Genomic DNA, 24,567 nt, shown 5'->3' with positions numbered 1-24,567 from the left:
TCCCCTGCTCGTACATTCCCATCCAAATCACTTGTACTGAGATTGTTGCTGAACCAAATTTCAATAGCTGTTTTGTACTTTTACTAAATTGTCTTCATGTTAGCCATGTTGACATTTACATAATTAGCTGTCTCTGCTGTCGGTAAACTGTACACTGCTCACTGAATCAGTGACTTTGGGGTTGCATGTCGGTATCTCATTGCGCTTCCTTGTACACCTTGTTATAGATACAGAGTGCTCAACCCGGTAGTTGCAAGGTGAAGTTACAAACCTTTTCTTGCAAGTACCAAGATGAGCACTCTGTATCTATAGCAAGGTGTCTCTTTCATTTCACATCCAAGCAAGATTTGTAGATACATGCTCACTCTAGACCATGGCACCAAGGAATAGTTATATATCTGCATATTGGTAGATGCTGTTCAGTAAAAACCAGATCATCTAGACTTGGTCACTGAGTGTATTATACAAAGGAGAGTAAGAATGTGGAAAACAGAGACATGAGAGAGGAGAGTATTATCTGCCCCGCAGCAGAGTATTGTGTGAGCTATTTTAGTGGTTGTAATTAATTCAGTGATGAATGATTAACGGTTGTGCTTGCGCATGCATGCACTTGTGCATGTGTTCATGATTGTGTGTGGGATTATGGGCAATCTCGCGCACGTGTGTGTTGGTCTGTTAGTGTGTCACTGCACTCACTTTACTTTGTGTGGCTATACGTGTGTATGGTTGTGTGTGTGTGCCTGCACACATCCATGCTCGTGTATGTGATTTTGTGCGTGTGCGTGTGTGTGTGTGTAGCCAGCAGCTCCTACCAGTGGTACTCGTGGGGACCTCCCAACATGCAGTGTCGTTTGTGCGCCTCATGCTGGACCTACTGGAAGAAGTACGGAGGGCTGAAGATGCCCACCAGGCTGGACGGAGAGAGGCCTGGACCCAACCGCAACAACATGGTACACACACACACACACACACTCACACACGCATACACCCCTGTGAATACTTGAGAGGACATTCAGTTTACTTACGTTCATTCTGCAATCCCCAATCATCAGTACACTACATGCCTATCCTTTGGTTATGGTTATGGTTTCAGAGTCTGTGGTTAGGATTAGACATAAAATTAAACAGTCCTCACAAGTGACCCCATGTTAACATCCAATGAATCACACACACACATTCACGCACTTAAATCCCCTTAGCATTTCAACAAACCAGATTAAGTTACACAATTCAACACAAACATAGCTGAAACATTACTGGAGATTTGCCAGCCTCTGATGAAGGGTGCAGATTGTTTAGCAGTGAACTCAGGGTCCTGGTTAATTATTGGGCTATTAAATTACTTTAGTTGTCTACATCAGCCTGGCCAGCGTGCTAAATGGACGGTGTTTGCACTTTTGGGGGCATTCCAGTCAGTTCCATGTTGCCAAACAAGATCAATAAATCCCTGGAAAAAGTAATTAAATCCATTTCAGATGACAGTTCACTCCAAATCTTCTGGCTGTGAGTCAGGTGATAATTTGCCCTTTTGGCTTGTAGTTCCTGTGAAATGCAGTGATTGATATTCTTCCTCCTTTCTTGGGATTCCTTTGTTTTGTACTTAGTGTGTCAGTATTTCTTGCATCATTGTGTAAGTTGCTGATATATCTTGCATCGAGCCCACCAAGACACATCAGCATACATTTACGTTACTCGGCTAATAAAGACGTTCTTATTCTGATCGGACCTCCAGAGCCCCCATGGCCTTCCCCTGCGGCACAGCGGCAGCCCCAAGTTTGCGGTGAAGACGCGGCAGGCTTTCTACCTGCAGACCACCGGGCTTACGCGGGAGGCGCGGCGCCTCTGCCAGGACATCATCAGGCCGCGCTACCTGGCCAGGCACCCCTACCTCCCTGTCAACACAGCAGCCATCAAGGCCGAATGTGAGCACCTGGATCAGTCATACTGTTCCTTAGTGTTTTACTTTTTGTTTTTTGTTTGGATTTAGTATAGTTTGTTCAGTCAGTTTTATTGGTCAAATGTTTAAATGCACGTGTCTCAAAATGACCAAAGATGGCACTAAATTCACACGCTTATTTCCATTGTGGCCCTTGGTCAAAAACCCATAGACAAAGAGACAGACAAAATGTAATATACCTTATTTTGGTATTTCATGTATATTTTAATTAGCACACACTGAATATAGACAGGAAAAAGAGAAAGAAATTTTACAGGATAGCATGAGTCAGCATTAAACCATCACTGCCATCACCAAGGACTTAAGAATGTATTTGTATTAATGTACTTTGGTATGTTTAGTGTCCTTTTAAATTTTGGGAAATTAATTAAATTGTTTCATATTATAGAGCACTCTTTGAAGAATAGCCCTGTTGAGCTAAAAGAGATTCCAAGAAAGAGAGACTTGTAAAGATAATTCTCTTGTACATTTGTTTCTCTTTCTGCTCGTAGCTCAACTGTGCAATCTCGCTGTATTAAGTTTTCATTAACTGTGCTGTTACAATTTACAGGTGCTCTGCGGTTGCCAGATAGGCCAAAAAAGCCTTTGCCGCTGAAACCTGTGGATCGTAAACCTCTGGAGTCAGTGGTCCGATATTTAGGTAAGAAGAAGCCAGAGGAACCACTGCATCTCACTAAGGTTGCATAATCTTTTACATATATTTTCAGGCAGTTTTAGCTGGGCCTAGGTGTTATTTTTTTGACTCAAGAACTGGTTTAGATACTTCAAATGTCATACCAGCTCTGAAATGGTACTTTTTTGCTGCTTTCACTGAGAAAAAAAGAATCCTTTTGCTCTTCTTAGAGGAATTATGGGTAATTTTTTTGGAAATACCTTCATAAACATTTAGACTACTGTAATAATCTGTTCTTGTTGGTAATTTTGATGCCTCAAAATCAATACCAAAAACCAGTATGACAACATTATTTCCTCCAATTTACACCTGTTGTTCTTATTCAACTTTTAGAAAATATTCTGTCACCTATGATGACTAAATTCCTTCTCGTTGTGTTTTAACGTTCTTTAATCATTCACTCACTGCTATCCGACCTGCTTATCGAAAATGACCTGCTTTCTCACCTCTTTCTTTTCCCTCCCCTCTCCCTCTTTCTCTCTTTGTCTCACCCCTTCTCCCCCCTCAGAAGCACACCCCCGTCCAGCCAAACCGGACCCCCCTATTCGCGGAGGGTCCATCTCCACAGGCAGCCTGACACCCATAAAATCCTCTCCCATCCTCAACAACGGCTCACCCACCATCCTGGGCAAACGCACCTATGAACAGCACAATGGACTGGATGGTGAGTGAGGCACGCACAGGACTGAGCAGGAGCTGTGTGTGTGTGTGTGTGTGTCAGGGTTGGGATCAGCTCACTTTCATTTCACTCCAAATGTAAGTTAAATTCCCATAATAATGCTAGCTTTTTTTGTTGGTAATAAAATTAAAAAAATATTTTGTTCATCAGCATTATGTTCACCTTATCTGACCACTAACTATTTTCTTATCAGATTGGATATGAGACTTATTTCTACAAAGAAAACTGAACGCCTGAATTGAAAGGAAATTGACCCTGACTGTGGTATGCGTGTGTGTGTGTGTGTTGGTTTGTGTGCAGACTCCTAAGGCAATGGTTCTCATGTTTTGTAATTATTGGCATGGAATAAGAAGGCCTATTTATAATTTGCTCTGAGATATCACACAACCTTTAGCTAGTATGATCATGCAAGAGGAGATGGCACACTTGCTGCCCAAGGTTCAAGTTCCACTATCTTGACGAGGGAGCGAGTATGATCATATGCTGAGTTCATTTGATTTTAATGTTGTTGTAATATTTTTTTTATGTAGCATTAATGTTCCTTACATTGCAGCAAAATGTAGAAGCACAAACATGCTTGAATTCATTAGATTTATCATTAAAGTTGTTATATCTTTGTTGAACATTGATTATTTTTAAGATATGAGCACAAACCGAAGGCACTTCTGAGCTTACTCCATGGCCTCAACACACCAGTTCAAATCCACTGCCCGAAGGGTTTGTGTGGGGCTTATTTATTTATTTATTTATTTTTTGGGGGGTTGTGTCCCACTTTCCCTCTCCCTCGCGAGAGAAAGAGAGTGAGAGAGAGAGAGAGAGAGAGAGAGAGAGAGAGAGAGACTGAGAGATCAAGAAGAGTAAGAGAAAGCGAGAAAGGGAGACAGAAAGGGGGAGAGAGATTGCGAGAGGATCGGATGGGATCGGTCTTGCTGCTTTAGCTGGAGGCTACAGCCTGCGTTGTCATGGTAACGGCAGAGAGGAGGAGGACTTTGTGAGTGTATCCTGAGGGAGAGCGGCTCTACTGGCCTGCTAGCTCACCTCAGGCCCAGGCTGGGATAACACACTAGGATGAGATTTGGGTTGGAAATGAGCCTGTTTACTATGCTAGGCACTGGGATGGATTAGGGAATGCTTGGATTTTTACCACCAACATGTCAACTCTGGATATCATTTCATTTCGTGAAAATAGGAAATGTTTCTTTATTTTTTATTACTTTTAAATGGATTTACAATACATCTATTCTATCTATTACTATTCATAACATATTTATTTGGCTTTGTTTAATAGATAAAAATCAGGGACCACTGCATTGATGTTTCTCTACTAAATGTAACCTAATGAGTAGAGTATTCCCAAGTTTGTCAATACCAATGTGTTCTAAAGTACTCTTATTAATTCCAACTCTATCATTTTCTTATCTTATCATCATTACCTTCTTATTGTCATTAGCTTATCAATTTGTTTTTGATACTTAACCCAACTGGTCACTGACTGAAAGACTTTTCAAATCAGGACAGGTTGTGAGTGGCACATATTAAACAGGTTTTTATTTTTATTTTTTATTGCTACTGTGGAGAATTATGTAACAGAATTCTAAATACACGGCTCGATTGAAGATTTGGCATTGGGCGAGGATCAGGCTTTTGTGAAACCATGTTCACTGTTTTTAGTGTAATTTTGCAAATGCAGTGGATCGACTGCGCTCTCTGGGTTTTGGATCAATGTCAGCTTGTTATGCATCCATCTTTTGTTTTGGAAAATCACTCGCCATGTCAAACCTCATAGGCACAACACGCAGTGTGGTAAACAGACCGTGTAGCACATCTTTGGACTCCATCAGTGTGAATTCATAAACATGGCTGCTTTAAGTAGAATATTTGCTGTCTAAGAAGATTTGCAGTTAAAGTGCCAAATTGTTAATGTTGTGATGTTGTCAGATGGTCAGCTTGTCAGCACTATGATAATGAATATTTATGAAGATTATTGGATGAATGTTAAGTGATATTTGACCAGTACAGGCTACTATTCCTTTCTCTGGTGCCAAGCAGAGCTGTACTGCTATGAGGGAGAAGAGAGAATGAGGGAGTAGTGAAGAGGAGAGTGTAAAGTTGGTGTTTTGAGTGTTAAAGCGCAGTTCTGCTCAGTGCCGAGGCAATGATGTACAGTTTTTTTTCTGAATACGCTGAGGATTGTGGGAGTTGTGTGAAAATCTGTGTCCTCGGTTAATTTTCACAATAGTTGACCTTTTACTTCATTCTGTTAATTAGACACTGCTCAATATAGAATAGACCCGATTTGTAGAAATTGTTTTTCTCAAGTGACAAAGTTTGATGGTGTGCAGGCAGACAGGGGTGAAGTGTCATGTCCTGATGACGTCTTTATCCAAATATGGTAGGACTAGAGTAAGGCTGGAGAAGGATAGGTTAGAGTTGGTTAGACTTTGATGAAATTCTCTTCTCTCCTCTCCTCTCCTCTCCTCTCCTCTCCTCTCCTCTCCTCTCCTCTCCTCTCCTCTGTTCTATTCTGTATTGTCCAAGAGACTTGAGACATCCTTGAGTCCAAAAAAAGTTAAGTAGTACTTTATGGTGCCACCAGAGGGCAGACGATTTCATGTTTTGGTATAACCATTAGTGGCAGGGGACTGATTGCTGACTGCAGGAGGCAGATTGTCTGTGTGTGTGTGTGTGTGTGTGTGTGTGTGTGTGTGTGTGTGTGTGTGTGTCTGCCTGCGTGTGTGTTTTCTGAACCAGCCCAAACTAATACCCCTTGTGCCCTTCCCCATCTGTAGGCACTAAATCCAAAGCCCTGGCTCCGCAGTGGGACATCATGGCCAAACGGGTGAGCGAAGCGGGACGTCCCTCGGGCCCCATGCAGGACGAGGTACATGAACTGGACTGACCACTCTATGGGAACGACCTCTATTACAAACCCCAGTGAGGTAAGACACACTGCTGGGAAACTAGAGCTGCAACTGGCAAAAACAAAAATCCTGATTCCTCCCTTCTCCCTTCTTTTCCACTTTGCTCATTGCAACTTTTCTCCAAAGGTTTCTCTTTTTTTCCCATGGGGCTGCCTGCTTCTCCATTTTAATTTTAATTTTGGTCACATGGGCGAACGTTTCACATTCAAAGGCTCTGACCTCTCACACATGATGGAAGTGCTTGATATACGGCGGGGCTTTCAGGGGAAATGAAAATATAAAAGCACCTCATAATTGCTGAAATAAACATAATCACGGAAACATAAAATCCTAGGTTTTTCCGGTGCTTAGTATCATTGTACTGTAAATCATACATTTTTCACCACTGATGTCAATTCAGATACTTCAAATACAGTGCCAGTTCCATGCCATTTTTTTCTTCACTTTTTTCACTTTCTTTGTTGAATGAAAACACAATTCAGTATACAATAGAATAAATTATTTTCTGTGCAACATTTTCTGTGCCGTTGTGGTTTTCTAAACAAAATCAGATCATGTACAGTTGATTTCTTCTCCCTACCTGTAATCTGGCTCTTAAGCCCTATTCAGACAGGATTAGTGTTACGGGGGGACATGAGGTGATGTAATCATTACCGGAGCATGTCTGTAGTTTTAGTCCTGTCTGAATCAGTAAAAATTCCAGCCTTGTTTATATCCTGTAAAATGGGCCGTAAAATAACCTTCAGGTAAAACTAGTCCCATCCGAATTTACACAACCGTGTACTTATGGACCATCTGCAAAGCGGTTTTCATCCCAAACTGAGATCAGACCCAAAGTCTCAACTCTGGTCCAGTTGGGACGTTTCTTCGCTCTTGCAGCCATGCTGTATTGTTAATGTTTGAGCATGTTAGCGTCAATTGCGGAAATTATGTATGACGCATGGTACATTTTTAATGTGATGATAACGCATAAATGGAGTAGACACTCCCATCTCTGTAAATGTGGAGAGTAATTACAGAGATCTCTTATCCTGTGCAAATTGTCTATTGACATTACAGATGTCCTGTGTTAATAATTACGATACGCACAAAACCTTTTGATGCCTGATGAAGGTCCTTGACCGAAACATTGCCTCCTAATAAATTCATTTTTTGATGTGCGAGTATTTTTTATCTATCCTTATGAACTGTTGATCTCCTACACACCTGTCACTAAGAGTGCCTCTCAGGTGTGCAAAAGCTTTCTTTATTCACCGTTTTATTCCGTAAAATTGACATTAAGATACTAAACATCGGTGTGGTATCGATGGGTATCATTTTTAGTTACCCAGCCCTGTTATTCTATAGAATCAAGGTTATTTTGATGTTGTGAAATATGGTAAAGATGAATTGTATAGTGGTAGCTGAGGAATGTATCAGTAGGATTACTAAGGATAAGGATAAGCAGGTATACTGTGACTGTATTGTTCTTTTAATTGTACTTAGGGTGACAGGGAAAAGACATGAGTGTACCCCATATACACTACCTCTCAAACGTTTGGACATACACACAATAATAGTAAAGACATCAAAACTATGAAACAACACAATTGGAATTATGCAGTGACCAAAAAAGTGTTAAACAAATCAAAACTCTTATATTTCAGATTATTTAAAGTAGTTGCCTTGATGGGAAGGAAAAGGCTTTGGAAAGAAATTCATACATGGGCATCAACTTCACTATTTATCTTTGTCTAAGAAACAAATTAAACACATTTAAGCATAAGCCTTTAGATCAAAGTGGCTTTAAGATAATGAAAAACATAATACATTCAATCAGGTGGGTCCAAACTTCTGACTGGTAGTGTAACTGTTCTTACCTCTGACAACATGATAACTTTTTTCTAATCACCTTTCCGTGTCTTTCTTGCAGCAGAGGGGGACATACAATGGAAAGACATACAATGGAAAGGCATTTTCCAATAAACCATGGCCGAGGGCAGCTGAGGGAAGCTGGATGGAGAGGAGACGACAGCATTGGCCACCTCGCTTCAGTCAGCATGACTGTCAGACTGTTGAAGACCGACCGGTCGTCTTTGGAAACAGGGTTTGGCTGTGGTCAATCAGAAGACGAGCCTGACTGTACAGGACTGTGTTTATTACTTACATTTCTCGTTATTACTGTTATTGTAATTATTATTATTGTTATTATTATGATTTTTTTTACCAACTATAACTCGGAAGCTTATCGTTTAATTGTCGATCAAACGATGAAACTTATGAAGTTTCGTGAAAAATGCTTGCAAAACCCTGTGGAAAAGGGTGGAAGGACTGTAACATAAGCCACTTGCATCTTCTTCTTTTGTTTTTTTTGTTTTTGTTGTTTTTTTTTTAACAAGTTAAATTCCGCAAGGAGACGCACTTTTATTTCAGCGACATGAGTAACTCCTTGTCCTCTGTTCTATGATTTTGAATGCTTTATGGGATTCTTCTGTTTTGTGAGCCGGCCCTGATCTTTGGCCAGAGAGGTTTAACTTATTGAGAAAGACTTGCTGTTTTTTCTACCTTTTTCACAAGTAATGCATCTATGCTTCGATAATGTAATTAAAAAAGATAATTGATTTTCTCTCTCCTTGTGGTGTCTGTGGACAGAGGTGAAGGTGTCAAAACTTGCACTGAATTGGTTCAGCCATCTTTCAACTTGGTATTCGCGCTTTCTCCTTTCATTACACAGGTGTGCATACAGGGTCTATTCAAAACAACTGAAACGTTTCATTCCAAATGCTCTGTATCAATTTAGGAAAAAAATTGCTGCCTGAAAAGTATCAATGTTACAAAAACAAAAGATTTCATTTAGACAAACGCAAGTGTTTTGTAAGCAAAGGTCTTAAAATTTCTGAAAAAATGAGCAAAAATGTGCTTTACTTTCATGTCAACAATCATTTTGTCAGAGTAGTTGTCAATTTTTTCTATTGGTAGATACGTCATTTAGGAATAAAACTTTTCAATTGCACCTCTGGTATAAACACATCCATCAGTCATAGTGGCTCTGTCGAGATGTCAATTTATATTTGCTAGAAAGAAAGAAAAATGCTTATATCTGACATATCTGTCGAATTATTTTTGTATTATCGCTGCTATTCAACATACCTGTTCTAAACCTCAACACACATAATATATTAGGATTTTATTTAGAACTGTTCCCTTGGCTCAACGAACAATTGTTTTCTCACCTCTAAAGTAAATGTGATAATCTTTAAAAATGACCACCAGTCATTGTGCTGAAATAATGTTTTGTTCTCATCCAGTGAACAACTGTGACAAAACGATATCTGCAATAGTCCGATATCGGCCCAGAATATCACCACACCGGTATACTGTATCAGTCGGGTGCTATACTGTTCATGGTAATGGCCTGGGCTGCTTCTTTCTATCATTGTTTCCATCCGCTCATCTGTAGGGCAAGGTCGATGCTAATTGCCGACATAATGATTTTGAGTGATCATCCGGGCCCTCCATCTTCATGAAGGCCTGTGGAAAGTGGCATGTCGAACGGACCTCGGATTCGCCCATTAATGCCCCATTGAGATGATATCTGGTTAGCGAGATGGCCTTGGCATACAGCTAACGTCATTACCACGCTCTTCAAATCACTGAGTGACCATTCGTGTCTCGTTGATAGGGACATTGGCTTTTTGGAAAACCCCACTTCCAATCTAGAAAGAATGGATGAGGTTGTTATGTCAGTTTCATATGCCATTAACATTATGTAATTTGGCTGGATGCTTTTATCTACTGTGCCTTGTGGTACTGTGATTGCATACATTTTCAGAATGGGTGGCCCAGGATAGGAATCAAATGAAACCAAATGCAAGCAATGTTTATGTGTACCCATTGACCTATACAGGACTGCAATGATTATACTTGGTCTAACCTGGTGCACAGAAGCCACCAGAGCCCTACACTGGAGTCAGGTTTCCTTCATTTTGACCGTATCCTATACATGTGACACCAGTGTAACCGATGGTCACTGGACACTGGTATCCACATTTTATCCTGCATCCTCAGCGCGGCTCAAATCCTCCTCCTCTACCTGCTCCTCCCAAAAAAATCAACAACAAACTGCCTTCTACAGCTCACATAGGTCTTATTTTTAATTCTTATCCTAGTCCTTCACTCACAGGAATGTTTTCAGGGCACAATGGCTTATTTAGTATTGGTTGCTTCTAACGATGGTCATCTAAGACTTAAAGCTTATTCTACTGCTGAACTTATTTTTAAGGATAAAAATGGACAAAAAGGACTAAGATGAAAACATAAACCACAGACTTTTTGAGCGTTCCTATGCAAGTCTGGAAAATGAATTGGATAATTTCCAGATCCTGAAAAGTTTTTAATTGGACAAAACAGAAAATAAACTGTTCAGTTCCAATACATGTGACTTCACATGTTCTGTAGATGTCGATTCAACATCACTTCAACATCATCATACTTCTGTGATATTTGTTGTGTGAAGAAAAGCTTTTGAACTTACATGGCCTCGTTAACATGCATGTTCTCCAGCCACTGTCACCATACATCCTACTGAACACCAGCTGAAATCTCCCAACTGGGTCAAGAGATCAAGGTTTGGAAAAAAAAAGTCTGGAAATCTAAAATGGAAAATATGTAGGAACTCTGCATAGTAGGAGTATACAGTTTCTCCCAGTCCGGTACTGGGAGAAAGCTCCAGTTCAAATGAGGACAGTGGGATCAGTTCAGGAATGAGTTTACAGCAAGGGATTAATGGTCCCAACCACATTACACTTACTCAGCTGTTATTGAATTGATAGTAATCACTTAACTAAGCACTTGTTTGTAGTAAAGTGGATTATAGCAGCCAGCACAGATGAGTAAAGCTCTAAAGTTTTTGCGCACCACTGTTTCCTCCACTGTTGGATAGAGGAAGTTGTTTCTGTGGGAAAACACTTGAGGGGAAGTTCATATAGATGTCAGTGGGGTTTATGACATTGATATAGATATATGGTTTATGAGTTTGCACCGCACCTGACTGTCAAACAGCGATCCTCACTGCATTCTCACACAAAGTGACTATAATTAGTGTGGATGGCACCTCTGCTTGTGACACTCAATATCCTCAACGGTTCACACCACTACGGACTCCTAAAATATTCATCCCTCTGGAAGGCTAGTTGCAATATACAAGGTTCCTGCAAAGCTCTGAGAGACTGGGAAAGTACGGGGGGAAAAAATTGGAAATTTCCAGGTCTTGGAAAGTTTGGGAATTGCACAAAAAGTCTGGAAAGGTATGAGGAACAACAGGCGTTCAGTGCTGATATACATGTGTCCACATTTTATGAAGCTATATACAATTATGATTTTGTTGAAGGAATAATCTTCAGTAGCACAGCGATGTGTTAATGTCATGCTGAGTTGACAGTCTCATTTCCCCTGTCTCTCTCAGCATACATTATATTGAAGGTCACATCTTCAAAACAACTCGAGAAATTAATGTCTTGAATGATTGTGGAGCTTTGAAAGGGAAAATAAGTAGAAACCAGGAATAGAAGATGATTTCTGCACTATGTACCTATGATGTACAGTAATTGTTCGGGACATTGCCTTTGTCCCATGTCTTCCACTCTTTACCTCATCTGTCCTATTAGAAAGGCCAAAACAAGTAAGGAAGTAAGAAAAAGGAACAAAAAATAAAGTAAATAAGTAGATATGCCAGTAACCATTAGATGAATGGATGGATGGATGAATAGATCGGTGAATAATGCAATAAACCCCTGCTTCACCCAGTTCTCATTCTGGGATAAAAATAGCCTTTCCAAGTGTTGACTTTCAGATCCCCAATTTCCTAACCTTAAAAGATAGGGCCAAAATTACAAATCTGTCCCTGGATCAGCAGCAAACTGACATGGTGTTGGCTTGTATTTCATGTCCAATCTATCTTTAGACCAGTCAATGGAGGGCAGAGAGTGACCCAGGCTATAGATTGATGATACCAGGAGAGGCTTTGCATTTTTTTTGGGATGAATGTATGTCCAGTATGTCAGTTATAGTAAGCCTGTTTGTGCTTGTAAACTTTAAGAAGTCTAGTGATCCTATAATTCATTTAAGAAGGAACTGAAAAGTATACATAATATCCTATAGGAATATTATAATATAATAGGAGATAATATGGCATTAACTATGATAAGGTTTCTATATCTTCACTATTGAGTAGTCTAACACAGACACTCTCCAAGTCCCTATAGGAATATCATGGTGATTTTTCGTTTGGGAGGATCAATATGGTTGACAAATAACTCCAGTGAAGTAATGGGAGACACATCAGCTAATATTGATCTCTCACAGCCTGCTCAGAGGCCTGCTGAGGGAGGAAAGGAGGCCTTCCACTGCACTTCAAGCAGTGGTTGAGTCTTTTCCCCTTGTGTTTGGCAGCCTGGGCACTGTGGGCTACACTGTGGCACACAAATGGTTAACCAAAGATGCAAGAGCTGCGTGAGTCTGTCTGAGCATGTGCTGCCGCCGCTGCTGCAGTGAAGTAAAATGTGTCAATTTCCATCGGAGAGCAGAGAGGCTGTGGAGAAGAAGCCGGTAGCGGACGGCCAGCGGACGGGGAGAGCAGCATCCTGGAATATCTCAGCGGATGTTATTTGTGATCTGCCGGCCTGCATCCTCTGGGAGCCACCGCAGACCCCGATCTGAAGGTAAAAACCCGCACTGGACATTATTCATGTAGTCCCGCTAGTACTGTAGCCAGCTGGACTTCGACATGGGATGTTGTAGCCTGCATGTCAAGATTAACAGTGGGACGCATAGCTGATAATAATTATAACGACATTAGTGTTTATTGCCTTTGATAAGGTCTAAAGGTGCTTAATGTCGTGATACTGACCTTTAGATGGAGATTTGGCATCGTATCCTTAACCAGTGTTTGCTGGCAGCTTGGCAGCTGTGCAAGTTTTTTTTTTTTTTTTTACAACTGTCCCATTTCTATGCAGTGTAAATTACGGAGAGCAAGGAGCACAAAACCGCCAATAATTAAACAACTGGATGCATTTTCTATCTTACTTTGGCGCGGCTTTATCCACAATATTACACCTGTTAAAATATGGATAGGACAGGCGATAAAGGTTCAGCAAGAAGAACAGTTGCAGTGTGTGTATGTGTGTATATCGGCTCCGTGTTTTGTGAGGAATAGACCTATAATATTAAAGTATTTTCACATCTCTCCCGTTATCCTTTCATCATTTCGGCAAGGTTTTTTTTTTTTTTTTTTTTTTTAGCGGCGGTCGGTGTTATTTGAAGAGGATAACCGCACTGCTCCGTAGGAAGGAGGCGTGATGCTGCAGCGGAGTCCCAGCAGCCGGGCCTGCGCACTGGAGGCGGCGATCGGCCCGTAGTTTTCAGGGACAAAATATGATGACTTTGGCCATCTAGCGTAATTGCAGCCTGTATACTCCTGTCATGGTCCCACTGTCCCTCAACTGGTCACATCCGAGGCTGCGGTTTGCAGAAACTGCTGCTGTCGCGTTGGGGGTCGGATTTCGCTCTCCAAAATCCCTCATTGATTCATCCCATATAAGGCCTGCATTTCACTATCATTTGGGGTGAGATAATCCCCTTTGCATTGTGCTGCTGCTGCCTCGGTATAGTCCAACTTCAGCCTTACACCACATTGACATATTGGACCTATTTATAACCTATAACAGCAGGCTTCACAACAGGGAATCCCCGGGCACAAAACCATCCCGTGATAGGAATACCAGAGGAAACCATCCTGCCTCTGTCCTGAACCATGAATCAGGTTCTGTGTCTCAGCTCTGGAGGCTGCGACTGAGTAAGCGTAGTAATTTGTGGGTTCATCATCTATCACGATGCCCCCGTGCATTTCTTTTTTCAGCACAGCCCTGCTTCATATTCAAAGTTAGTTACACACTTTACACATGAGGGCAACCCAGCTGGAGGTTAAGTGCCTTGCTGAGGGAACTTGCTGTAATGAGTCATTATCAAGGGAGAAGAGAGAGTTACTTATTCACTTCCCCAAACCAAAGTTTCCCAGTCTGTGTGGGGATTTGAACCAGCAACCTTCTAAATGCAATAATAACAACAACCTCAACAACTCACCTTTATTTCTAGCACTTTTCTTATGCAGAGTGCTTCACAATTAAAATGAGAATGTATAGGCTATATACAGGACATACATTGGGAAAGTTACAAGGTGCAGCAAAACGTGGACAAATGACGTCCACTTAATTTGAATTGAAAGCAGAACAACAAAACAATCATATCATAAAAGGAGACATTAGCTGAATGAAAGGCTATAAAAATAAGTTTTCAGTTGGCTCTTCAAAGCACATACAGAGTTAGAAGAGTGAAGAAGAAGTTTAGACACCCTGAATGCAAAGCCTCAGTCACCTTTAGTCTGTAGACAAACCCGCTCATAACACAATTCGCATTCTACTATGGGATTTCCCCCAGAAAAGCTAAATAGCACGCTAAATATCTCAGTTTTTGAAAGGCAGTTGACAGTTTTGCTGCAGACCTAGCCTGTTTGTCGAAGATCTATTGCGCTAAATCCTGAGCAGAGCGGCCACCATCAATTATGCATTGTCAACGATTGATTAAAAAGCTTTTTTGCCTGATAACAGATTAACGTGCTCATGCATCCCTCCATCAAAGGCATTACTCTCCGTGGCAGGACGATGACCATGTCCGTAAATCTCCCCCTTTCTCTGTAGCAGCTCCAAGATTTCTAATCTACGGGACATGACCCACATGCTATTCAGGCCAGAGGGCTTAGCTCCCACGTCTTAGGGGTCTTTCATTAAACTCCAGAGAGCTCAAGAGCTGTAATGTGTGGAGGAGGGAGGGAGAGAGAGAGAGAGAGAGAGAGAGAATGAGAAAGGGATAGAGGGAGAAGAGGAGAGACTTGCAGATTGTTTAAACTGTAAAGGTCAGTGTGCTAAAAGGTGATGTTGTGGATATTGGGTTGTTTAAGAGACGGACAGACGGACAAACAGGCAGCAGGCAGGAGAGACAGAGTAAGATAGAGAGACAGAGAGGTCCCACACAGAGACCTGCCCCCAGCTTAGATAACTAAACAGAATAGATTAAAAGTCAAAGTGGATTGCAACACAGTGCGTTCTCTGTCCCAAGGATAACGCCAGCTGTGCTGCACTGAAGGGTAAACCAGCAGTCTGCGTAATGTGAAGGCTGATGTGACTAAATGAAAAGTTTTGCCCCAAAATTAGATATCTACCGGGTGCGGTCTTACCAATAGGCAAAGATAGGCGACTGCTTTGGGCCCCCAGCAGCCAGAGGGCTCCACCAAAGACAACAATGGAACTAATGTAAACTTATTTTTAATCAATTTAAAAGAAATCTACAAACAAAAAAGTACCCTGGCATGCATACTTTGCTCAGCCCAACTTGAAGGTAATGTATAGAAAGGATGGATTAAAAAAGGGAAAGGATTGGGATTCAGGGGGCCCCATGCCTGCCTTTGCCAAGGGCCCCCAAATCACTAAGTCCACTCCTGGTGACACCTACTAAACACAACATTTAAACAGTGCTTTTTTTAAAGGATAGCAGGTCTCTTTATGTTCTTTGTTGACAAAATGGTAACACTTTTATAGATTGGATTCTCTATATTTTAGAGATACTGATTAGTTCTTTCTCTCAAACTGAATATACTGTATAGCGTTTTGGAAATGAACTCCACATTGCAGCTCCTACCACTCGGTATGAAGTGAAGGTTGAAGTGTCTACATCGAACACCACCCCCCTCCCCTCACCACCACTCTGCGTATTTTGTTTAGGCTTTCACCTTGAGGACATGGAGAGGATGCCTACTGGAGCGTTATATGAGCCTGCGCCGGCCGCACTGTGTCCAGGCTTTTAGTCCCAGCCCTCACGGCGTCTCTCCAGCTCTATCAGAAGCCCTTGTTCTTTGTGTTATCCCGATACTCTCTGTCTATCTCTGGGACTCTCCGGATCACAGTGACCTCTGTAAGGTCGCTGTTCGACTCTGTCATATTGCCTTTTAGAGTGGGGAAGTAATGAGAGCTGGTGTACAAAGGGGGGAGAGAGAGAGAGAGAGAGAGAGATAGAAGCGTGATAGTTTGAATCCCTGGCCTGGCTGAGAGAATCTGGGCAGGGAAAGGGAATGAATAATTATCTCCCCTCCTTTAGTATCAAGGTGCAAGGAAGACACTCAGCTCCGCCAATCAAGCTGCTCACTGGAAGACTCTTGGTTGTACTGGGCAGCTCACTGGTTTGAAAGTATAGCAACTATAGGAATGTGAAGAATGACGTTGCTGAAAAAGGGTATGCATGCTTATCAACCCTTTGCTAAAAAATTAAAGGTAAAAAAAAGGTATCATGATGTTCTATGTAAGGTTAAAATGTGATTCCATGTGAGTTTGGCCTTTGATGCTAGATTGATTATGAGCCCTGACCAGGCTCAGGTCCCAGAACTAAAACAGAAACTAAAGAACTGAAACATAAACATGTAGAAAGATAAGAAAAGAGAAAAAAACAAACAAAAAAGGGTAGAAAAAGTCTGGCCGATATATGAAAATACAGGTATAATCATATATGTATATTCATATATAAACATACATGTAGTTACATAAAAGAACAGTAAATAATACAAATATAATAATGGTGGTTTTTATGGTTTGCATTTGCCAACTTGGGTGCTAGATGGGAGGCAACGGCCAAAAAGTTGAGATAATCACAAAAAGCATGTGAAAGGCAATATAAGAATACTTTTGTGTGATTGACAACTTAAGTGAAACATTTGATGCAGCAAGCCCTAACCAACAGGTAGTCTTTGCAGGGGAAAACAAACGCTGATAATTATTTGCAAATACTATTCCGCCTACGTTCTGGCTGCAGGTGGAGGAGGAGGGATGGAGTGCTGCTTGGGGTGAGAGCCAGCTTGCCGTTTCAGGAGTAATTGACCTGTCTTTGCCATTGATCGGGATCAGTTTGTTTTGTGCTGCCTCGCAAAGCTCTTTCTCTCTCTTTCTCTCTCTCTCTCTCTCTCTCTCTCCCTCTGTCTTTCTCTCTCCCTCTCTGACACACACCTTTCCTTCACTTACTCAATCACTTACTCATCAGACACACACACACAAACACAAAGAGCGAACCTCACCAAATGGACTAACAAGAACATTCGATCAGGATCAATAAGCGATGCCTTAGGAAGCCATAAAACTGTCTCCTGTGCAGCGGTCAGCATCTCGGTTCGCCCAGTCAGGTGTTGAACAGGGTGACACTGATGACGTCACCCGTTCTGCGTCGCCCATCGGGGCCCTGGCTCGCTTATTTTAGGACAATAGGGTGCAGAGCGGTTCATTTAGAAAATGTAAGTATAGCATGCCTGCTGTGCCTGTCATCATCATCCTGACCAGTCCTTCCCCATGGAGATATTAGCCTCACATGTTGTGTGGACTTCACAAGGACAGATACAACTACAAGGGCATGTTGCAAGCCAGTGCTGTTCCAGCACCGGAGCAGGCCGCTACATCTGCATGGCGGTTAGGTGTCCTTGATCACTGGTACTTGACTGTATAAACCCTTTTCACAAACATGGCTGACGTACTTATGCAGGGTATAGATCGGTTCTCATCATTGCCAGCAATGATAAGAAGCCAACTTTCTGTCGCCCATAACTGTGTTTCAACATAATATAGCATATAATACAGGTGTTGTCATTGACATATCCTTCTGTTTCTGTTGTCAGACGACTGCCCCACTATAAAAGAGATTTGATCGAAGGTCAGAAAATGCTAACAGCACAGAAATTACCGTTAGCCTTGGTTAGCCAGTTAGCATTTTGTGACCCTTGATCAAATCACTTTTTTTTTTATAGTGGTGCAGTATGTCAATGACAACACCTGTATTGTGTTATACGCTATGTTGAAACGCAAAATAAGTGATTACAGAAAGAGTCAGAGGCCTTTTAACATTGCTGGCAATGGTGAGAACTGATCTATACCCTACTAACAGAAGTACATCATCATACGTGTTTGTGAAGAGAGTCTGACGGTTACTGTTGGTACCTTTCCACGGCGAGGCGGCCTCCCAAAGTGACCTTCTGACAGTGACGCTGCGTCGGCCTCGGATCTGTGCCGCAGCCAGTGTCACCGGGCTACATGAACAGGGATTATGTCGTAATGTGAGGTCAGCGATAGGTTAGCTTTCTGATTTAATCATGGTGTAAGAGTGCACAGCTGTCAGTGTGTTGTAGCACACAGTAAGGCACCTCTGTGTTTTTGTTTTTGATTTTTTTTTATTCGGCCTTGGTTGAATCCCATATTGCTGTGTTTTCTTCTCCCTCGCCTTTGTTGACCTCCTGTCAGAGGAGTGTCCAGCTGACAGACCTGTCAGCCTCGCTTCCAACTAAACCTTCAGTTAAAAGCTCTCTCTCACACTCACTCTCTTTCTCTCTCATACTCACACCCTCTCTCTTTCTCACTCTGTCTCTCACTTTCTGTCTGACTGACTCACTCTCTCTCCCAAACACACACACACACACATTCAGTGTCTTCAGTCTGTCCTCAGTCAAACCCCTGGTGCTCCTTGTTCAGACTTCCTCCTTTCAGCTCTTCAGCGGGGCTCGGTGTCCCAGAGAGCACCCTGCCTGTGTTGTGTCTCTGTGCCGCCTCTCTCCCCGTGGTCGTTAGGAGGTAAAGCCGGCAGGTCTATCACAACTGCCACTCTGATCATCATCACACTGTGATGTCCCATAGTGGGGTTCAATAGAGTGCTATAGCCAAGCGGGCCGCCACAGCGAGAGCTGGCAAGAGACATGCCGATCAATACTTTGGGCTGAAGAGAGAGCTGGTGGGGTAGTGGTTTGGTGGGGTGATATGCTGCAACAATAGCAGCAAAAACAACAACAACAGCATCAAATAGCAACCAGCGTGTGAGCCGTGTCGTGCTGAGGCAACAAGTCAACTCAGGACACTTACGCCTTCTATAGATAGACACACAGATGGGGGGCTAAGCAAACCAAAACACACTATCAGGTTACATACATTTAAAGGTGCTATGTGTATCTTTTTTTAATATTATTGTCAAATTAATTGTGATACCTTGGTATAATTACCATTAACAAATGAGACCATGGTCGAGATGAATGGTAGGCTCTATCTCACACCAGTTGTATTGTTAGTGACAGTGTTTCTCTAAATTTTCTGTAAATTAGGACCACATTGCCCATAAACTTGTTGCTTTGGTTACTGAAGAGAATAAACATCTTGGAAGTGATTTTTCCATTGGCCTTTCAATCGTCCACTGTCTCATTGCAAGAAACTCTGGAATCTTTAACTACGTATGTGCTGGAAGAACAGCGCCCTCTTCTTGTTTTGTAACGTAAAGCAATCTCCCTTTGTGCTGTAAAACAATCCAGCAGATTTTCCGCAAAATTCCACCTGGTGACATAATGTGAAATGCAGTGTAGAGGCTGGTAGAGGCTGTAAACAAATGTTAATCCTACGAATGTTTCAAAATGAATGTGGTAATGATTTATTGATGTTAAAACACGTAGCACCTTAAAGTCAACTCAGGACAACTCTAGGCAGTTATGCCTGTGATAGATAGACAAGGGGCATTGGGGCACTGAGGTACTGGGAGGGTACAGCTAAATCACTGTCAGTGCTAACAGACTCCCTTCATCCTTGTCAACCTTACAAAGCTATTAGTTCGTAGCGCTTTACTGTAAATTAAAGCTACACTAGTCAAGATTTTTATGTAAAACTACAACTGTCTTATCAGCCTAAATGACAAAGTAGGGTTGCAATAGTGAAATTCAGGGGTCAAGTATGGTCAATTATCCTCTCACGGGAAAAACAAAACTTAAAACTTAAAAGTAAAGTACAAAGTGTCCCCTAAATGGCAGCAAGGGAGCGCTCCGTCCAGAGAAAGCTGGACTCGGGTTGGTAAACATGAGCGTGCTGTTTGCAGTTTACTGATGTCATGTCACGTGATTTCTGGGTATTGAAGATCACATTTTTCAAACCGTTACTGCTCACTGCCTTGTGTAGCTTTAACTGCTGAAACAGCCATTTATATAAAGGATGGCATGGCTAACATCATTTTCCAGATAGCTCTGCCTCTGTGTTTATCTATAGGGTGTTTGTTGGGGGGTCGAGTTGCACAGTGTGGCATGGCTTTGAATGTAGCATGCCAAATTGTTCTCCAACTTGCAGCTTAGTGGGCATATGAGCGTCGATCCCGTGATGTCTGTGCAAGCGATGGAGAAAGAAAGACCGAGGGAGAGAGAGAAGGGGAAATTGAATTGTGAAAGAGGGAGAGAAAAGTGTGTGAAGAGAATGAGGGCATGTGATGCTCGGGTGAGAAAAGACAAAAGGTGGCAAACAGAGAGAGAGAGTGCATGGCTCAGTCACAGCAGTGCTTTGATACAGACCAAAGTCCAAAATAGTATTTGCAAATAATTATTAGCGATTGTTTTAACTTGCTTGGGTTATCATATGAATGAGGTTTCCCACATAGGACAATATAATGGCTGCCAGAAAGTCACAGGAAAAATCACAGGGAATGTTTTGAAAGTTAATTTAGTATGCCAGCATAAAGAATGATTTTGCCTTGTCAGGTTGTTTCATTTGATTATCAGATGAAGCCTAGAGGCTAAAAACTATTCAGTATTTCACAAGGAAAAAAAATCGACACAAATTAGAAAAATAGACGTGATAATAAATTTGTATAGCAGAAATATGTTGTTTTCGTATTCCATAAATCATCTCGCAACCTCCCAAAATTATCTCACGACCCCCTGGGGTGTCCCGACCCCCAGGTTGAGAACCACTGCTTTATAGTGAGGGCCAGTTTATCTGAATTGTCCTGATGTATTAAAACCCCATTTATCTGGTTTATCTGATTTGACCTAGGTCTGCTTGGATAGAAGAGGAAGAGAAAGCAGAGAGAGTGTGAGAGAGAGAAAGAGAAAAAGAGAGAGAGCGAGAGGTTTCCCGGGAGGTAGTGAAAAGAGGGTGTAAGGGGTTTAGGGAGGTCAGTCGGTCCAGCACAGCGGCCCAGTTCCTCACATGAAGCCCTTGTTCCTTGTTTGGGAGAAATGTGCTAATCCTCATGGGCCCAGCCTGGGCCCCAGCCAGCCTTTGAAGACAAAAAGAGCAAAAAATCAGCTTTTGTTCTTCAAACACGCTTTTGTAGTCCTAACCTCTCTCTGTGCTTGTATTTTACAGAGCTGTTATGATCCATTGTATAATGTTTGCTGTTATGACACAGTTTCCTCTGGAGGCATTGTATACTATGCCATGCACCTCGTGGCCCAATAAACTATGTGGTCTTTGAACTTGCTGGCTCCTCAGTATGGTGCTGTTTCCCTTCAGTGTGCTTTATTGGACATGCAGTGTGATAAATAGAGTGGATGAAGGATCCATCCCTGCGTGGGCCTCCTGACACCTGATACCAAAGCCTGTGTGCGTCAAGCTGGGGGATTTGGAAAAAGAGCACATGATGTAGGCAGTCAGATGATGGAGCTATACCTTACATAAGAATAACCCTCAATCTAAATAGCATTGACTGAGGAAAAGCCATAAAGCCAGTGGACAGGAGAGTTAAGCGCTCTCAATCCTGCCAGTCTCTAATTTCATGTGTTTCATAGCCTTGTCCTGACTTGAACTTTGGCTTAGCACCATGGAGGAAGTTGATGTATTGTACCCCCTTGCCTTTATTATGTCACTTATATCATTCTTCTCTCCTTTCCCTTCAGGCCTGCATCTCATTAGCAGAGATAGAGAGTTAGAGAAAGGGCGGGAGGAGGAAGGATGATGACCATGGAAACCTCAGAAGCCCCCGTGCCGCTGACGGCGCTGTCGCGCTGGTACCTGTACGCCATCCACGGCTACTTTTGCGAGGTCATGTTCACCGCCGCCTGGGAGTTCGTGGTCAACTGCAACTGGAAGTTCCCCGGCGTGACCAGCGTGTGGGCGCTCTTCATCTACGGTACCTGCATCCTCATCGTGGAGCGGATGTACCTGACGCTGCGCGGCCGCTGCCCGGTGCTGCTGCGCTGCATCATCTACACGCTATGGACGTACCTGTGGGAGTTCGGCACGGGGCTGCTGCTGCGCCAGTTCAACGCCTGCCCCTGGGACTACTCCGAGTTCCGCTACAACTTCATGGGCCTGATCACGGCTGAGTACGCCGTGCCTTGGTTCTGCGCCTCCTTCATCGTGGAGCGCCTGGTCATCCGCAAGACGCTGCGGCTGCGCTTCCACGAGGGGCCGGAGGACGGGTGGTCAGACTGCCGGGCGGAGGTCGGGGGCGGAGGAGGGGGAGACGGAGCTGTGGGGGGAGTGAGAAGGAGAGAGAGGGGCAGAGGGACGGGCAATAATGCCAACGGCTACCTGAAGGGGGAATGAATGAGTGAAGGAAGGAAACAAGGAAGGAAGAAAGGAAGGACACGCAATCCCAAACCAACCCGACTGCCCCCTCCTCCCCCGCTGCACCTCTTCTGCCCTCCTCAGCCTCTCTTCACATGCAGTCCTCTCCCTTTAACTCTGTGGGGAGAGACAGACGGACAGCTACTGACACTGGGCTGGTGTGCAGAGGTGGATGGAGCACTCAGAACAGCCAGAAAACAAATACCTAACTGGGGCCATAAAGGCCCAAATCACTCACTGTGTCCTCTACTGTCAACAGAGGGGCACATTAGCTCCATGCTGCTGTGTTTGCTACATCTCATAATGCACCCGCCCATTCCATGTGGGGTCGACCTTAAGGAGATCAGGGTCTTGTAATAACAGGGGACCTCTGACCTCCCAGTATTACTGTACCAAACCTCCCATCAACTGCAAGGAATTTGGGATAAAAACTACTGCTGCAAAAATGTGTGCTATTGTCCTGCAAAGAGAGAGATTCAAGAAAAAGGACCACAATTTGACATCATTCATGGAAAAATAATGTTTTGCTTTTAAAAAGCAGAAAAGCAGAATGCCAGCTACTTACTCAGAAAAAGTAATAAAAAAGTAGCTGCAGTTGAAAATGTCCTTTTTAAAATGTACATACTGTTATTTAGCATTATTCAAAGTACTGTAGTTATGTAGCTTCAAAAGGCTCTTTAGGTGCATACTGTCCACCCTGAAGCAATGCGCCATCCGTCAGTTAAACGTCATGGAGAATGTTTTTCTACTGTTAGTGTATACCCCCAATGCCTGAAAAAAACGCATGAGAAAACTTGTCTTCCAAAATAATGCACACAGTCTGTTTTTTTTTTTTACAATGCAATTCATTCAGCAGTCTTACGAGTCTGCGTGTGTGAGTATTTTGTTTTTTCTACACAGCCCATAATAGCAGGGACGCCTTTCTGTTGATGGTTAATGAGTCATGACCGTCAACATAAAGCACCAAGGCAAACCGCTTGGTGACTCACACTTGATTTCCTTTGGAGTTTTTCATAGAGCCTTTTCATAATTGACTGTCTGCACGTGCATTTTGTGTACTCTAATGTCAGTGTTTCACTTGTGCTTCATTCTCAAATCTGCCAGGTTCACTTTAGCTTCATTCTCAAATCTGAGATGAAGTGAAAAATTCAGCTACTCATGGTGAACAATTAATGGAGAAACTTTAATGATAAAACCCTCACAGTTCACCCAACGTAACCATCATCAGAACCTGAAGCTCTTGCTCCTTGGGACAACTGCAAGGTGAAATCCATGGTACTGTATTTTGACATATGAGATGTAGAGCTGTCAAGAAGTACACAGTAGGGCTGAGTAATGGGTGCACACAACCCACAACTATTTTAATACTATAAATATATACTGTTCTGAAATGCTCGAAATATACTTTGTGTCACTAGTATCTAAATTCTTACAGTTCAGATAGTGTTAGATAGGTTGCCACTCACAAAAAAAGTAGGCTAAATTGACTTTTGAATAGTGTGAACTTCATGGCACTCATTGTAATGTCTTATATGGCAAACACCACCCATCTGGTACTCCAAGCAGGTTAAAACAAACAACAAGAGGTATGTGCTGACTCTGTTTGACCCAGGTCTGGTATTGTTGCTCTCCATGCATGTGCTCCTCAGACTCCTTCTATTGTGGAAGTAGAAAAGAGCAATGTTTGCACATTCACCTCCATGCATGAGGAGCTGACAATGTTCCCAAAGTCTGTGGTTCTGGTGCTACTGGTTTAAGAAGAGAGTGGCAATGATTTCGAGGTAGGGGATTTGCAGTATACCTGAAATGGAAACTAAATGAGATATGATTGCTGAACATTTTTCCTCAGGAGGGCCATTTATGTTACAGGCTCGATGATGAAGTTGCCCTTTTGTGCTGACAATAAA

The 24,567-nt window shown here is 42.5% G+C and overlaps 2 protein-coding genes across 2 annotated transcripts in view; both read left to right on the top strand.

The window, feature by feature from the left end:
* mta1 (metastasis associated 1) overlaps positions 1 to 8,817 on the top strand; it is a 38,663-nt gene extending 29,846 nt beyond the window's left edge. Inside the window, exons 13-18 of the mRNA XM_071525403.1 lie at positions 799 to 950; positions 1,733 to 1,922; positions 2,508 to 2,597; positions 3,139 to 3,294; positions 6,099 to 6,248; positions 8,143 to 8,817. Of these exons, the coding sequence (XP_071381504.1) occupies positions 799 to 950; positions 1,733 to 1,922; positions 2,508 to 2,597; positions 3,139 to 3,294; positions 6,099 to 6,208 (698 nt within the window). The 3' untranslated portion in view covers positions 6,209 to 6,248; positions 8,143 to 8,817. The remainder of the gene's footprint in view (positions 1 to 798; positions 951 to 1,732; positions 1,923 to 2,507; positions 2,598 to 3,138; positions 3,295 to 6,098; positions 6,249 to 8,142) is intronic.
* Positions 8,818 to 22,042: 13,225 nt separating this feature from the next.
* Positions 22,043 to 22,639, top strand: tmem229b (transmembrane protein 229B). The gene has a single exon (XM_071525427.1). The coding sequence runs from the start codon at positions 22,043 to 22,045 to the stop codon at positions 22,637 to 22,639; it is 597 nt and encodes a 198-aa protein (XP_071381528.1).
* Positions 22,640 to 24,567: the final 1,928 nt, after the last annotated feature.

Source organism: Centroberyx affinis, unplaced genomic scaffold, assembly GCF_046629955.1.
Source record: "Centroberyx affinis isolate AG114_WGS23_722 - 3 ecotype Tasmania unplaced genomic scaffold, CSIRO-AGI_Caff_v1 ptg001292l_1, whole genome shotgun sequence".
Lineage (NCBI taxonomy): Eukaryota > Metazoa > Chordata > Actinopteri > Beryciformes > Berycidae > Centroberyx > Centroberyx affinis.
The sequence above is the reverse complement of the archived record's forward strand: the minus strand, read 5'-3'. Positions and strand labels throughout refer to the sequence as shown.

Coding starts and splice junctions, on each gene's coding strand:
- tmem229b (XM_071525427.1), top strand. CDS start 22,043: ATGATGACCATGGAAACCTCAGAAGCCCCCGTGCCGCTGACGGCGCTG.